The following is a 15,448-nucleotide window of genomic DNA, read 5'->3' on the forward strand; positions in this document are numbered from 1 at the left end:
GAATAGACAAGAGCTTTCCTTTCCAGCTTGTTAGGCTGTCTTGCAACAGTTCCAAAAACCCCAAGATATGTTGAGATTTAATATGACCTGGAGATAACATAACTCCCAAATAAGAAATGCATCTATCAAAAACCACTTTCATTCATTAAGCTTGGTTCAAGTTTGCAAAATACAATATAAGAAAGCGACAAAATATAAGCATCCGATAGATCAAGTTTTTAGCATAAGGAAAATACTCATTCCAACAAATGGAGACCATCGAATTGATCCGGCCCGATCAATTCCTCCCATCGCCTCATGTTGGGATCGTATTTTTTTGGAAACTCCTTGGTGACCTCCGAGACCCCATAAAACCTATCTACTGGTGGTAATGGACAATCATCACGTACTCTAAGACCGATATAATGTATGTTGTTATTGTTGAATAAAAAATTCTCCGATCCTTAAGAGATTCATACCAAATGGTGTATTTTGGTGCGTATGTATAGCATGATACCTAACCAAATAGATGAACAACGCAACTCCACATTTCCGCCAAGAGATGACCACATAGAGGCATACACACCCAATATTGTCGGGTAATTAGCCCTTCTTTGTCTTGTCTTGTTTTTCCTTCCTTCATCATTGATATGTAAAATTCCTTGTCTTCTTGTAAGCGCAAGGCCATCATCTTTCAAAAGTATTGACATTGGGTTAGGTTTTCATCGTCCGCCAAACTTATATGGCCTATTTGTTCTGACGTAACGTGATAACCACAATTTCCATCTGCATCCACGTCGTCGATAGATATAACAAATAGGTCTTAACGATTTCAGGAAGTTTCAAGTGATACTCCTCGAATATGGTGTAACAACTCCGATGGGGTCTACCTCGTTCATCCCTAGGCGTTTTTCCATCACCAAGAGCGTCCCTTATAGTCACCATAGAACCCATTTGTCTTGCTTGTCCCTTCCATGCACGTATCCTTGATACTCGTGTTATACTCGCTTGCCTCTCTTGAGAAGGAACAACTAGATTGTTTGGGGCTTGACTTTCTTGAGAAGGATCGATTGGATCCTCATGTTGTAAAGGAGCTATTGGATCATCTGAAAGGACCATATGTGCGCTACTTGTCCCACTTTCTCCCTTCTTTGGTCGACCCCTTTTCCTCTTAGCCGGTGCCTCTTCATTCTCAATTTGTGAAGGAACATTTGAAACATTTGTCTTGGCTTGTGCGCTACTTGTCCCGCTTTCCCCCTTCTTTGGTTGACCCCTTTTCGTTGGAACCTGCACCTCTTTATGACTCAATAACGGGTTTTTTCCGGTTCTCATTGCAACCTTAAACTCGTTCCTTTTTTCCTTCCTATCCATGTTGGTAGGTGGTCTACCCGTCGGCGGTAGCACCGTTGGTTCTCCGACCGGTACCATATGGGGGTTAGCGGCTAGTTTTAAGTCGTACATCAAAACTTTTCGTCCCAAACCATCGTTTTTTGCGAATTTCTCGATGATTTCTCTTCCAGTATCCGTGTCCACAAAGGATTCGAGTGGTTCTTCGGTTGGGGGTGGTTTGAAATTTAGTTGCTTCCAAAACAGATCAATGATTTCAAAAGGAATTCCTTGTTGGTACGTCCCAATCATATGACGACACTGAAATCCGAAGGACGTCATCGTCATACGTGAACATACAATTTTTCTTCTTCCCATCTCCTTTTCCACATAATATTTGTAATCCTTCATCATATAAATGATTTCTCAGTGAGACACCCTATAGTTTAAACGTCTAATCAGCCAATGATAATTCTTGTAACTTGTGATCATTTTCATCCTACTCTCTTCCGTTTGCGCGGTTATCTTGATGATATCAGCCTTGGTGTATTCATGGATGGCTTCTTGTACCGTAACCACAATGTTTTGGCTCCTTCGGAGCAAGCTTTTCAAACGTCCATGAGATCCTTCCGCGATACTTGTCGCCTCATTCTTATAATGCATGTGTTGCTAGGTGTAAGCATACACAAATTTTTTCTTGTATGGACCCAACAATTCCTTCAAGCTATAAACCACACATTTCTCGTAATCCTTCTTCCAAAGCCCAATAAAACTCTCCAAATAGGATTTGAACTCGGGCATGGACATTGAGTGTACCATTAAATCCCAATGATGTTGAAAAGCCTTCCATAGTAACCCATTCGCTTCATACTCCGCTTTCCTTTTCTTCTTGTCGTCCTCTCGTTGTTCCGGAGTTAGTTTTTGAAGACGCTCATCTTCGGCCTTTTCATGAGCGGTACCTTTTTGTGGCTTTGGATTTTGGATATGACCCCTACAATTACTTCTAATATTGCATTTTATGTGCCATGTGCAAAGAAAATGCTTAGCGTCTGGAAAAACCACTCATATGCCATTCATTAGTGTTTGGTCCTTATTCGTTACTATGATCCTCGGAGTTTGGTCGCACGGTATACCTCCTTCAATGTCTCTAGCATCCAAGTAAAACTCACATCATTCTCCCTATCCATAAACCCCCATGCTACCGTGAAAATTTGCTTGTTGGAAGTATGGCAAGCAATGTTTAACAGCGGCATGTTGTACTTGTTGGTCTTGTACATACAATATATTAACAAAATTTGATAGAAGCATTGGGCCAACTTGATCATCTCCGAATGCGCCAAGAAAATACGAGTCACTTTTCCTTCCAATACCTGCTTCCTCACTGTGTATCCTTGTTGATCGGCTAACCACTGACATTGTTCCATAACTGCTCTACCATCCCATTCCCTCTTCCTAAATGCCGCCCTTTCCGCGTAAATTTGCCTCAAAGTGGACACATTATTCTTATCATTCTCCTTAATCTTCCTAAGGATGTCACTTGGTTTACACGCTTTCATCGACCTCACTGTTTCCAATTGATGTGGTTTCAGCCCACAAACGGCCGCGTGTCCAACAAGAGATTTCGGATCATCATGATTATGACAACCATTCATCACTTTAGAGAGCTTGTATACCTTACCATTGGGTCCCTTGGGTCTATTAACTGTAATCTTAAACGGGCAACCATACTTATTTGATTTAGTAATGTATTCCCTTGTCGTCGTCTTCACGTACAGTATGTACTTTGCCCGGTGAATTTCTTGTTGTCCACCTCTCTCACAAACAAGTTCCAAATTATCTTGACTTGAATGATGGCCTAAACCTAACGCACATTTGATCTCTATTCCTTGTCTATAAACCATTGCTTTGCATCGTTTCCTTCTTTCCATTCCAAATCGGTGAAATAGTGGGAAAAGGTATCATGACCCAGCAGAGATACGGGTTTGGGCTGATCTTCTTCAAAATCCACAACAATCTACAACAAATATCAAAAAGTTGAGGATCCAAAATCGGTTTATATGTTACAGTCGAGAAAATCGATTATCAATAATCGGTTTATATGTGCAAATATGAAGTCCGATTAAGGACTTGACGAAAAAATTTCAAAGTTTACAATCGGTTCATGTCTCGTATCATGTAATCCGATTTTTGTTCACATTGGAAATTTTTTCTCCGAAATCGGATTACATATACACGTAAATATACTGATTGTCAACTTCGTGTATTCTATGTGATTATTCAAGTGAAGAAATCGGATTATGCACATCACCAACAAAAACCGATATTAGTCACGTACCCATCGCGCCTAAAATTTTAATACAATCGGTTTATGTGGTGACTAACAACAACCGATTGATGTACCCAATTTGGGGATTTTTTCCAGAATTGGTTTATGTAATGCAATCGAATAAACCGATTCTGGGTTAAAATTTTGAAAAATTTCCCCTTTTTGGGCGATTGGGACATGCAAATACATGTTTTTAGATCGTTACAACTCATACTTGTTTATTAGAAGCATTATCACCTTCTTCTTCCCGACGAAAGTGTTCTTGTGCTTGAATAATATCCTAAAGCATTCTTTGGTTGTCATGCTCTTCTTCATTCAACAAATTATCCAATTCGATAGGATCAAAATCATGATAATCTGATGCACCCAATTCTTCATCACTACTAGAGTCTTCATCATCACTATAAAGTTTCATTTTTGGTAAGAAAATCACAAACCCTAGTTTTTTATTTTTTCCCTCTACTTCTTCTTTCCCTCCAAACCTTAAAAAAGAAAATGAATTTCTACTTTAATCCTAACACTATAATCAAACTCAAACACTGATTAATTTAACAAATATTAACTTAATTAATCATCACTAATTTAATAAGGGCATATTAGCCATTAACATAAATAGTGGATAAGGGGTTTCTAGAAATTACTTGTTAATGACCCTATTTTTTCATGTAGCTATAGGCCCCAATTAAGTGGCATAGGCCCCAATTTGTGCAAGCATTTTGGAGTGAAGAAGACAACAAGGGAAGGCAAATATTTAAACTTCATAAAAACTAATTGCTTAAATGTGGTAATGGTCTCGCTGGAATTGGAGTTGACGCTGAATACACAAATCAGATGTATGTATAACTCTCAATTACACTAGATAGTTACATATGTAACTCTCAATTACACTAGACATACACGTGTGTAACTTCTAGTTACACATGCTAAGAATTTTTTTTTTTTTGAAAAAAGAAGGTTATATTGAAAAAATGATATGTACAAAACCATCCTAGGAACAGGTCTACCTTAAACTACAAGTGTAGAACTGTATCCCACATATACAACACCTGAGAAATTGAAAAATCTTTAAACACCCCCCTATCCGAGAGCCAAATTACAATAGTCTGTCTAATAAGCAAACAAAGTTCCTCAACTTCCATGGCTCTTCCTCCGAAAGATATACAACTCCTCTCCTTCCAAAAATGCCACAACACTGCATAAATCACTTTCCACCAGACTTCTTCACATCTTCCACTCAAGACATTGAATCTCCACATTTCAAAAATCTTCTTCACTGTAGAAGGACAAACCCACGAAAGTTTGAAAGCCTTTATGAATTCAGACCAAACTTCAAAGGCATACTGACAATACAGAAACATACGGTCTGCTGTCTCTTCTTGTTCCTTACAAAACAAGCACAAATCATTCTCCACTTCAACCCTTCTATGCTTCAACATACTCCTAGTAGGCAAAGAGTTATGGAAATTGGCCCACAGCATAAAACTAACCTTAGAAGAAATGTTGTTTTTCCAAAAAAACTTATGAATCACAATCTTCATCTACATTCTGCACTTGGGCTTCATAACATTTCTTTACTGAACCCCCCCCCCCCCACCCCCCATAATATCTATTTCATCATCCTCTCCATTTACACTATGCACTGGACCCAATGCATTACACAACAAATCCCATTGCAATTGTTCTTCACTAGTCAGTCTTCTCCTAGCATCAAAAACCAAGCTTCCATCAACAACCATTTCTGCCACTGATGCTGTTTTATTTCTGCATACTTTATAAACTGCTGGAAACCTATCTCTAAGCTTTCCAAGACTTGACCATTCATCCAGCCAAAACCTCACAGACTTCCCATTGTTTAGCTTATAAGTAATACTGTCCTGCAGAAAAGAAGTAGAATTGAGAATATTCTTCCATATACACTCCTCCCCTTAGGTTTAACATCATCACTTGGAAGCAAAATCTCTGGATTATTACAAAATTTCTCTTGCACCACCCTTGTCCATATCATTTTATTGTCCCTAGAATACCTCCATATCAACTTTGCCTTGAGAGACTTGCTAGTACTTTTGAGATCCTTGATACCCGAACCCCCTAGATGTTTTGGCCTACAAATCTTAATCCAAGACACCCAACACATTTTCCTTCTATTATCACTAGCATCCCACAAGAAGTTCCTCATCAATCTTGTTAACTTCTTCTCCACCTCTGCCGGCATGTGAATCAAAGACAAGAAATAAACTGGCAAACTAGTTAAATAACTCTTGATCAAAACCAATCTACCTGCCTTATTCAGAAACTTCTTCTTCCAAGTTTCAAGTTTAACCTCCATTCTTTGAATTACTTCATCACATACAGAAATACATCTAGATATAGCTCTTATAGGCAGTCCTAAGTACTTACTTGGAAGTTTTTCCACCTTACATCCAAGATCCAAAGATAAAGAAGAAATAATACTGTCGGCACCAACACTAATCAATGAGATCTTTTCCAGATTCAACTTCAACATCTCAAATGAGTTTAAAATGAGATAAAGCTTTCTAATCTCCTCCCGATCAGCATCCAAAAACAGCAAAGTGGCATATGCAAATTGTGGATGAGAAATTATACAACCATTTTCCTTAACCTGAAAACCATGAATCTGTCCTCTAACCACTGCATCCAACACCAACTTAGATAATATCTCCACCACCAAAAGAAATAAGAATGGAGACAAGGATTATCTCTATCTCAGCCCTTTAGATGGCTTAATCTTCTCAGTCGAACTCCCATTAACCAGAACAGAAATATGCGCAGAAGAGATGCACCATTTTATCCATGAGATCCACTTGCTGCCAAATCCATGCTTCTCCAAAATTCTCAACAAAATCTTCCACTTCACATTATCAAAATCTTTTTCCATGTCAATCTTATATAACACCCCAGGCTTCTTCCCCTTCAATCTACTATCAATACATTCACTAGCAATGATCACACCATCCAAGATTTGTCTCTCCTTAACAAAAGCCCCCTGATAATCAGCACCAACTTATGCATTACCAACTTCAGCCTGTTTGCCAACACCTTAGACAACACCTTATAAGCACTACATAGAATACTGAGAGGCCTAAAATCCTTAGAGGTACTAGATTCCTCCTTCTTTGGAATTAAAGAGACAAAAGAACAGTTCAATCTCCAGTCCCAAGTACCTTTAGTATAAAACTACCCCATTACCCTCATGAAATCAGTCTTGATTATATGCCAACAAGATTTGTAAAACTCCATAGAGAACCCATCTGGTCCTGGAGATTTATTAGCTCCAAAATGCTTAATCACTGCATAAACTTCTTCCTCTATAAACTCCCTTTCCATCTCCCCCTTCTCCTCTTCCTCCAATCTTGGAAAATCTAAATTATCAAGAGAAAAAAAAACATCATTTTGTTCCTTAAACAGATTCTCATAATAACTTCCATCTGCATCCTAATTCTTTGTTGGTCAAAACATTCCTCCCCTTCTATCTCCAATTTAGCTATAATATTTTTTTTTCTTCTGGCATTAGCAATTCTAAATAAATAAGATGTATTTGAGTCTCCCCACCTAAACTCATTCTGCTTAGCTCTAGAATGCCACTTCCTTGCCTCCGTAACTGTTATGTTCTTCAACTTCAGCTTGTAATTCAGTCTCTCTTCAAACTGAACTTGAGACAAAACATAAGACTCTTCCATCTGATCCAAATAGCCAATCTTCCCAGTCAACTCTGCCTTCTCCTTTTTGACACCACCAAATTCCTCCCTACTCCAGTTCTTCAAGAAATACTTCAGATTCTGTAATTTCTTAAAAAACACAAAACTAGGAATTCCTTGAAACTTCATTATTCCCCACCATTCCTCCACCTTTTTCAAAAAATCCTTATGCAAAATCCAACTATTTTCAAACTTAAAATAAGGCTTGCACACTATATTTGGTTTTGACACTAACATTGTAGGCTTATGATCTGAAGTTACCCTAGCAAGAGCCATCTGAATTGCTTCTGGAAATCTCAAATCCATCTCCACACTAAGAAAAAATATATCTAGTCTACATCGTAAAGGATTTACCTGCATATCAAACCAAGTATAAGCTCCTCCCAACAATGGCAAATCCACCAACTCCTGGCTGTAAATAAAATTGTCAAGAAAATCCTTGTTCCTGCTATCTCCTTCACCTCTATTTCTCTCCTCATCACATCTAACTGCATTAACATCTCCTACAAAGAAAATGGGACCAGTCCACCATTTCCTAACCCCCTCAAGATCAGACCAAAACAAAGCCCTCTCATTGTACTCACAAGCAGAGTACATGTTGCAAACAGCCCATTTAAAACCATCAGTTTTCTAAGTAAAAAGAGTAGTAATATAATTCTTACCCATTCTTCCATCTTCTTTCCCTAACTTGTTGGTATTCCAGATTGTAAGAAGACCTCCACTGCTACCACAAGTACCAGTTGAAGGGATATAATCCCAATCAAACTCAGTATCATACCAAATCTGCCTAACCATCCATTCATTCATCTTCATTATTTTAATTTCCTTCATCATACACACATCACACTTCTGATCCAACACTAAATTTTTTAGAGCCACCATTTTATCATAAGAGTTCATCCCTCGCAAATTCCAACTAATCAGTTTAAGATCCATTAACTTCTATTAAAGAATTTGAAACCACCTCCACCTCACTACAATTATAAACTTCCATTAAAGCCAACTCTGACGACCACTCCCCATCTATTATCTGAGCAGCTAACACCATCTTCTCCGCATTCACCTTCCTAAACCTCTCCTTGTACTTCACCACCTGTTTCATGACAACTTCCTTCAAGATTTGGCTATCCCCCTCACAAATTCCCCCATATGTGCATCAATGGAGCATCATTAATTCAGCTGCTTCCATCACCCTTTCCATACTTTCCGTATGTGATATCTGTAAATCTTCAAGCTTCATAACCACCTAATTATCTATGTTAGAGAGAATATTCATCTCCACCACCTTATCATACTCTAAATTTGAATCCCCAACACCCTCATTAATTTCTCCTTCCTCCACCTCCTGGTTTTCAATTTGGGAATTTTGTAAAACCCTAAATCGATTAGCATAAATGATGTTATCCTGACCAAACATCACCATTTGACCAGAATTAGTTTTTGGGCTAGACCTTTGCGTCGACCCATCAACCCGAAAACCCGAACCACCAACTGAATCCGCAGCTAACTCTCCACCGCCAACTGACTCAGCTTCTGATTCCCTACCCCCATCTGACTCACTTCTGACAGTACTTTCCAAAATCAAATCCTGATTACGCGTCAACAACAAATTGTTAACGGCATTTTGAATTTTAGCCGGAAATAACTCCTTAACTGAAAAGTCAAAATTACTAACTTCCCGACGATATTCTAGCTCCACAAACGAGATTTCTCTACATAATTAGGATCCCATTCCGCCGTTAGCACCACCTTCTGCCCATCCACCCCCGCCACCAGCACCGCCGGTATTGTACTGATGTTTCCAGTGACTGCAATTCTAAAAAATCAGTTTCCCTGCATCCTAAGTGTTTCAGTTGCAATCCTAGAGAATCCTCCTCCAGAGAGCTCATTCCCTAGTCTCTTGATCAACTCCGAAGATCATTTATCAGACGCTAGTCCCCTAACCTTAAACCAATGAACATGTTCCTCAATCTTACCAACTGGATATAATGTCAGCCTTTTCTTCCTTTGCTGAGTATGCACCATCATCTTCTTCGGTTTACTAACCAAATCACCAGTCCACATCGCCAAAGAAATCTTCACACCTTTATAAATCCAATTTAATGGTTTCCATATTTTCTTCCCCTCCACCTCCTCCATCTCCAACAGTCCTTCCAACATCGATACTCCTTCAATCCCCAAAAACCTTGTAATACCCAACTCCTTTTTAATATACAACCACCTGATTCCACCCAACCTTCCTTGAAAGTGTAACAACTCCAGTTCTTTTTAATCTGGATTTGACTGATCCACCACTTTTAGGAAAATCCATAGATTTAGGTATACTTTGACTCACTTCCTTCCATCCCATCTTCTCCAAATATAGCTCTAAAACCTCAGCAAGAATAGATCAGCGGCTCTTATTATCACCACTTGGTACACATATGCTATATAAGTATTTTCTTCATCACCTTTCACTTGTATTGAAATCCTGATATAATCTCCTCCACGATTTGACTGGACTCGAATTACAAAGATTTGATCTCCCACCATATTCTCGTATTTCACCTCTTTATTCTTCCTTTATAAATCATCTGTAGCAAAGATATCACCCATAACACCGTCTCCTTTGGTAATGTTATCCGATCTCTAACACCACCCCAACCCCTCTCCAAAATCTTCACCATCTCCTTGTTGCCGAAAGTCTCCATCGTGATCTCAAAGCTTTTTCTGTCCAACTGAATAAGCTTCCGTCGCCCTCCAACTCTCTCTCGCTGTTTCTCTCTCTCCATCTCCGAGACTCAAAATTTGCCCTAAGAAGTTATTGTAAATGAATATTAAAGTAACACATGTATTTTCAGTAATTTTGGGCTTAGTTTTAAATTTTATTTAATTAAGAGATTAATTTTATATTTTATTTAATTAGGGACTTGAAAATATATGTAAGGGCATGAATGCCTTTTAATAATTTGAACCTAGATTTAAATTTTTTTTAACTAAGGGCCTCATATTATGGGTAACCCATGAATCGGGCCTTAGCCTAAAAATCCCTTAACAATTTGGAACTATGGCAATTTTGAATAATCCATAATCCCATATTACACCTCGTTATATCGCCATATATGACTGATAGAAACAACACTACCGTGGGGAAGGCATCCAATAATGCAAACTTGCTGCAGATAAGGTTAATGGTGCCCACGTGATACATGCCTAATGAGCTTGTGGGCTCTCACTGCTTCTTTCCACCTAGTTCTACATTGTCGTTTCCTTGGACTTCAACACCGAAGGAGTGAGTGACCCAAACTTTTATGTGATTACAAGACTTTCGAGTGACAAGCAAAATTCATTATCATCTAAACTTAGGAGCCAGCAAAAGATCAAACGCTAGAACGCTCATCTTAATTAAGCAGCAGCCATGAGTACCAGCACCGGAAAACCAACATTTCATGCCGCCATGTTTCCGTTTCTTGCCATGGGTCACTTAACTCCATTTCTTCATCTCTCAAACAAATTAGCAGAAAAAGGTAACAAGATCTCCTATATTTGTCCCCCCAAAACAATCTCCAAATTAGAATCCATGAATTTATATCCAAATCTCATTACCTTTGTGCCACTCGGCTTACCGCACATTGATGGTCTTCCCCATGGTGCCGAAACCTTCTCAGATGTTTCACCTTCACTTGCTCACCTCCTTATGTTAGCCTTCTTTGACTCGCGAAAGCATGTTGAATCTATTCTTATTGATCTTCGGCCGGATTTCGTTTTCTTCGACCACGCGCACTGGGTTCCATCTTTTGCACGTCAAGTTGGCATCAAATCTGTTGCTTTCATTACAAGCGGCGCTGCATCTACTGCATACATTATAGTACCTTCACGTAATATACAAAATGATGACGATAAAACTAGGCTGAGTTTAATGGAACCTCCGCCTGATTTTCCACCTGATTCTTCGTTAAAGCTTCACGCCCATGAAGTTGAAGATGCAATACCATTTTGGGCTGACAAGAACGAAGACAGCGGAGGTTTGACGACTCATCAACTTGTGGTTAATTCCTTAATCGAGTGTGATCTCATTTGCATAAGGACCTGTAGAGAGATCGAAGGTTCTTATTGTGATTACTTAGAGATTCAATATAAAAAACCAATTTTACCAACAGGTCTACTTCTTCCTGATCAAACTCAAATAATCACATCAGTGGAAGAATGTTAAAATACGGGCATCCAACTCAAAACCAATTGACAATGAGTGGAGAGGCCCTTAAAGATTATAAACCGCAGGATCTTAATTGCCCATACAATGTGGGACTAATAATCTCAACACGCCCCCTCACGTGTAGCCTCGTAGGGTCTAACACGTGGACAATAAATCGGGTGACGCGGAGCAAAGATGACGACTCGACACAATAACCTGCTCTAATATCATATTAAAGTCTGTGGACATCCAACTCAAAACCAATTGGCAATGAGTGGAGAGGCCCTTAAAGATTATAAACCGCAGGATCTTAATTGCCCATACAATGTGGGACTAATAATCTCAACAAAGAACGTTGGGCTAGTTGGTTGGGAAGTTTCAAGACAGGCTCAGTTATTTACTGTGCATTTGGGAGTCAGATTATTTTGAGCAAGGACCAATTCCAAGAACTGATTCTTGGCATTGAGCGAACGGGGCTGCCATTTCTCGCAGCGTTGAAACCACCTGCAGGTTTTGAGACTGTAGATGAAGCATTGCCAGACGGGTTCAAGGAGAGAGTTGGAGGGAGAGGATTGGTTCATGGTGGTTGGGTTCAACAGCCAAAGATATTGGCTCACAGGTCAGTTAGATGTTTTGTGAGCCATTGCGGGTTTGGATCATTGTCAGAATCATTGCTGAATGATGTTCAGTTAGTTTTGATGCCGCAATTGGATGATCAGTATTTGACGTCGAGGCTATTGAGTGGTGAACTGAAAGTGGCTGTTGAAGTCGAGAGGAAGAGAAATGAAAGTTGGTTTAGTAAAGAAAGTATTTGTAGTGCAATTAAGATGGTGATGGATGAAGATAGTAAAGCTGGATTTGAGATAAAGGCTAATCACTTAAGTTTAAAAGGTTTATTGTCTAAACAAGGAGTCGAGTCGTCGTATATCGATAATTTCATCAGTAAGTTACAGGAAGAGATTAACAAGTGAGTCTGATCAAATCCCATTGTTGTGATAATAGTGATATGTTGCATGAATTAGAATGCCGAGTTCAGTGTTTTTATGTTTTTTGTAGATCAACCATCACCTCCCTGCATTCCTGTTCCCAGCATGGCCTCAAATGTATTAAGCTAGAATTCTTCGCAAAACAAGTTACTGCTATGTAATCCAAAAGACTCTAGGTTAACCTTTCTGTTACGGGAGCGAATTGATACAATTGGGTATTTTTCAGATTCCTCAGAGGAACAGGAAGTCAGAGTTAAGACGGCAAAAGAAAATTCAGAGTCTGAGACAAACTAGAAATGCTAAATCAAGCTACTGTGCAGAAATAACTGACGACAACTAGAGTAGTCATGAATCATCAATGGGTGTCGAGGACAGAAAGCAAAGAAAATGAAGTTATCATACAACAAAAGTTCATATGCTTGTGGGAATGAAACAAAAAAGAGATTGATTTTACATTCTCAAAAGCTAGAACCAAAGAACTAGTCCTCTTCAACAAAAAGATACAAATTTAGATCACATAAAAACATGAGAAAAGACAAATTCATGGATCCATGGGAATCATCACCTTACTTTGCTAACCGATTGACTTTAAGATACGGCAAGGCTTTGATCACATTGTCATAGTCAGCGCGGTCGACGGGATGCTGTAAATAATCAAAACCAAAATATTAATACGAATGTTCAATTTGATTGCAATTGCAACTTAGGACAACACTGAGTATAACTTGCATTGTTACACTAGCAAAAATTAAGCAAAAACAAAATACAAACAAGGTATTGGTAATCGGGGATGGCCTAGTTGATGAAGTTCATCTAACTTGTTTGGAAGAACTACATTCTTCTCAAAAAAAAATCTAGAATGACCAGCAATAAAGTGGGACCGGAATTTTGAGTTCCAAAATCATTTTTTGTGTACTTAATTGACATTGATTTCAGTACCAAGCAAAATAAAGAGGTGAAATGCTTCGATCTACATGTTATGCATAGACATGTCCTGTACTGTAGTAAAGCAGTCTAAGAAGGAGAGAGCGACATTAATCCTCATTATCATCCTAACTCAAGAGGTTACAAAAATAAGGCATTTGTTGATGATTTAGTTACTGTAGTGTAAATTGCTGTTAGGACTTCCATTCAAATTGAATCAATTTTGAAAACCAACACCAGTTGGACTCGAAATTGATGTCTCTAATGTATTATCTGCTTCAAAAAAACCTACAGTACCAGGGTGTAGGCCGTATCAGAAGTTCAGAGCTGCAGAAAAGGTTTAACTGATTTCTAAAAGACCAAACTATTATCACAAAAGTTCTTCACCTCTCAAAGATTTCTAGTTCTTCAATGGCTAGATACTGAAACACACAGTTAGGCGGCATCAGTCGTGATGCTTGAGAAGTTACATTTGACGAGACGATCTAAGATGAGCAACGACACACAGCTATCACTTATGAACACACGTTGCCTAGATACTTCTTTGATTCTAACTAAGCTACTTCACGGATAAGCCTCCATAGTATTTGGTTTCAGTTTACATTGCTCAATCTTAGCGGGTAACAAACCGAACTCCCCAAGAGAGAAACTTTTCATTGCCAAAATTTGGACACAACCAACACTTCTACTAATCTATTACTGAAGGATGCAACTCAACAACCCTCAACAAAATACCCCTAAAGCCATAGTTCACGAGTTTCCAAATCATAAAGTGTACATAATGTCCTTGAAAAATGACTCTGGACTACCAACAAACATATTATAATTCACATTCCATAAACAACCACTGCAATTCAAAATTTCCTAAATTATAAGCCACTCTCCTAAGCCCTAAGCAGACAGTTTATGGTACAGAATTTCGGGTTACAACCGTTGCTTCAAGTAGCCTACTTACTTAACATTTTCAGCTATCTAGAATTAATCTAAACCAAACAAAAATCTATATCATTCCAGATAAGAAGGAAAATTAGCAGTATTTAAGAGAAGAACTCACAATTTTGGACAATCGGTTCTTCCTCTTGGTGTTCTTCTTCCCCAACAAATGTTGCTTTCCAGCTCTTCTCCTCACTATCTTCCCATTTCCAGTAACCCTAAATCTCTTTGCAGAAGCCTAAAAGAACAACACATATACATAAAAATCCAATTTTTAAAAATCAAAATTGGGTTTTTAACAAAATCCTTTAAATTACCTTGTGGGTTTTCAATTTGTAACCTTTAGCAGCAAAGACAGTAAAAGTTGGAGTTTGCTGGGATACAGAGAGTTTATTCACAGCGAGAATTGAAGGTGAGAATGAGCCTGAAATGTTTTGACAAGAACTGAGCTTCAGTGAGTTTGTTCCTTTGGAAAAGTTTGTTAGACGAACTACATTGAAATTTTTTGCTGAAGAAGAAGATGATGAGGATGAGGATGAGGATGAGAAGAATTTCAAAGAGAAGGACATTGTAGTTGAACAAGCCATTTCTTCTTCTTTTCTGTTTTTTTGCCTTCAAGGTTTTTTTTTCTGGAGAAATGTTCTATCCTGTTGTTATCTTTGAGGGGGAGTATAACAAGTTTTTTTGTGGATATAACACCAAGATTTTCATCAATCCTCCAACACTTCTATAATCTCTTTCGGGTCCTTTGTTTCTTTCTTTGCTTTTTTTTTTCATAAAAAAAGAGGAAGGTCCCCTCTAACATCTATATTATAAAAAGAAATGATGTGTGTAATCTGGTAAATCCGACCATCGATTTCGTCATCCCACGGCGTGGATCGATTCGTTATATGTTCTATATAGACGTCCGTCGGATTGTTGGGTTTCCTGATTTGACTATGCTTTCATAATAAGATGTCTTGACCATTATATATCGGGGAAAAAATACCACGTTAATTACGTTTCCTAATAAAAATATGGGAGAGGGATATATTCAAATTTCCTTATCTAACTACGTTTTGAGAGATACTTACGTTTCATCTAC

The 15,448-nt window shown here is 38.4% G+C and overlaps 2 protein-coding genes across 2 annotated transcripts; one reads left to right on the forward strand and one right to left on the reverse strand.

Moving 5' to 3' along the window:
* Positions 1 to 10,744: 10,744 nt before the first annotated feature.
* On the forward strand, positions 10,745 to 12,492 carry LOC113295445 (UDP-glycosyltransferase 79B30-like). The gene is made up of 2 exons (XM_026543784.1): positions 10,745 to 11,374; positions 11,941 to 12,492. Exons 1-2 carry the CDS (start codon positions 10,745 to 10,747, stop codon positions 12,490 to 12,492), a joined length of 1,182 nt encoding a protein of 393 aa, XP_026399569.1.
* Positions 12,493 to 12,826: 334 nt separating this feature from the next.
* On the reverse strand, positions 12,827 to 15,032 carry LOC113298904 (50S ribosomal protein L35, chloroplastic-like). Its single transcript, XM_026547774.1, has 3 exons — positions 14,682 to 15,032; positions 14,486 to 14,602; positions 12,827 to 13,151 (listed from the first exon to the last, which is right to left on the reverse strand). Exons 1-3 carry the CDS (start codon positions 14,949 to 14,951, stop codon positions 13,074 to 13,076), a joined length of 465 nt encoding a protein of 154 aa, XP_026403559.1. The 5' UTR covers positions 14,952 to 15,032; the 3' UTR covers positions 12,827 to 13,073.
* Positions 15,033 to 15,448: the final 416 nt, after the last annotated feature.

The sequence above is a fragment of the Papaver somniferum genome, chromosome 7 (genome assembly GCF_003573695.1).
Source record: "Papaver somniferum cultivar HN1 chromosome 7, ASM357369v1, whole genome shotgun sequence".
Lineage (NCBI taxonomy): Eukaryota > Viridiplantae > Streptophyta > Magnoliopsida > Ranunculales > Papaveraceae > Papaver > Papaver somniferum.

Coding starts and splice junctions, on each gene's coding strand:
- LOC113295445 (XM_026543784.1), top strand. CDS start 10,745: ATGAGTACCAGCACCGGAAAACCAACATTTCATGCCGCCATGTTTCCG. Junction 11,375..11,940: donor TGACGACTCATCAACTTGTG/GTTAATTCCTTA, acceptor TTTGGGAGTCAG/ATTATTTTGAGCAAGGACCA.
- LOC113298904 (XM_026547774.1), bottom strand. CDS start 14,951: ATGGCTTGTTCAACTACAATGTCCTTCTCTTTGAAATTCTTCTCATCC. Junction 14,603..14,681: donor ACAAATTGAAAACCCACAAG/GTAATTTAAAGG, acceptor TTGTTCTTTTAG/GCTTCTGCAAAGAGATTTAG. Junction 13,152..14,485: donor AGAACCGATTGTCCAAAATT/GTGAGTTCTTCT, acceptor GATTATTTACAG/CATCCCGTCGACCGCGCTGA.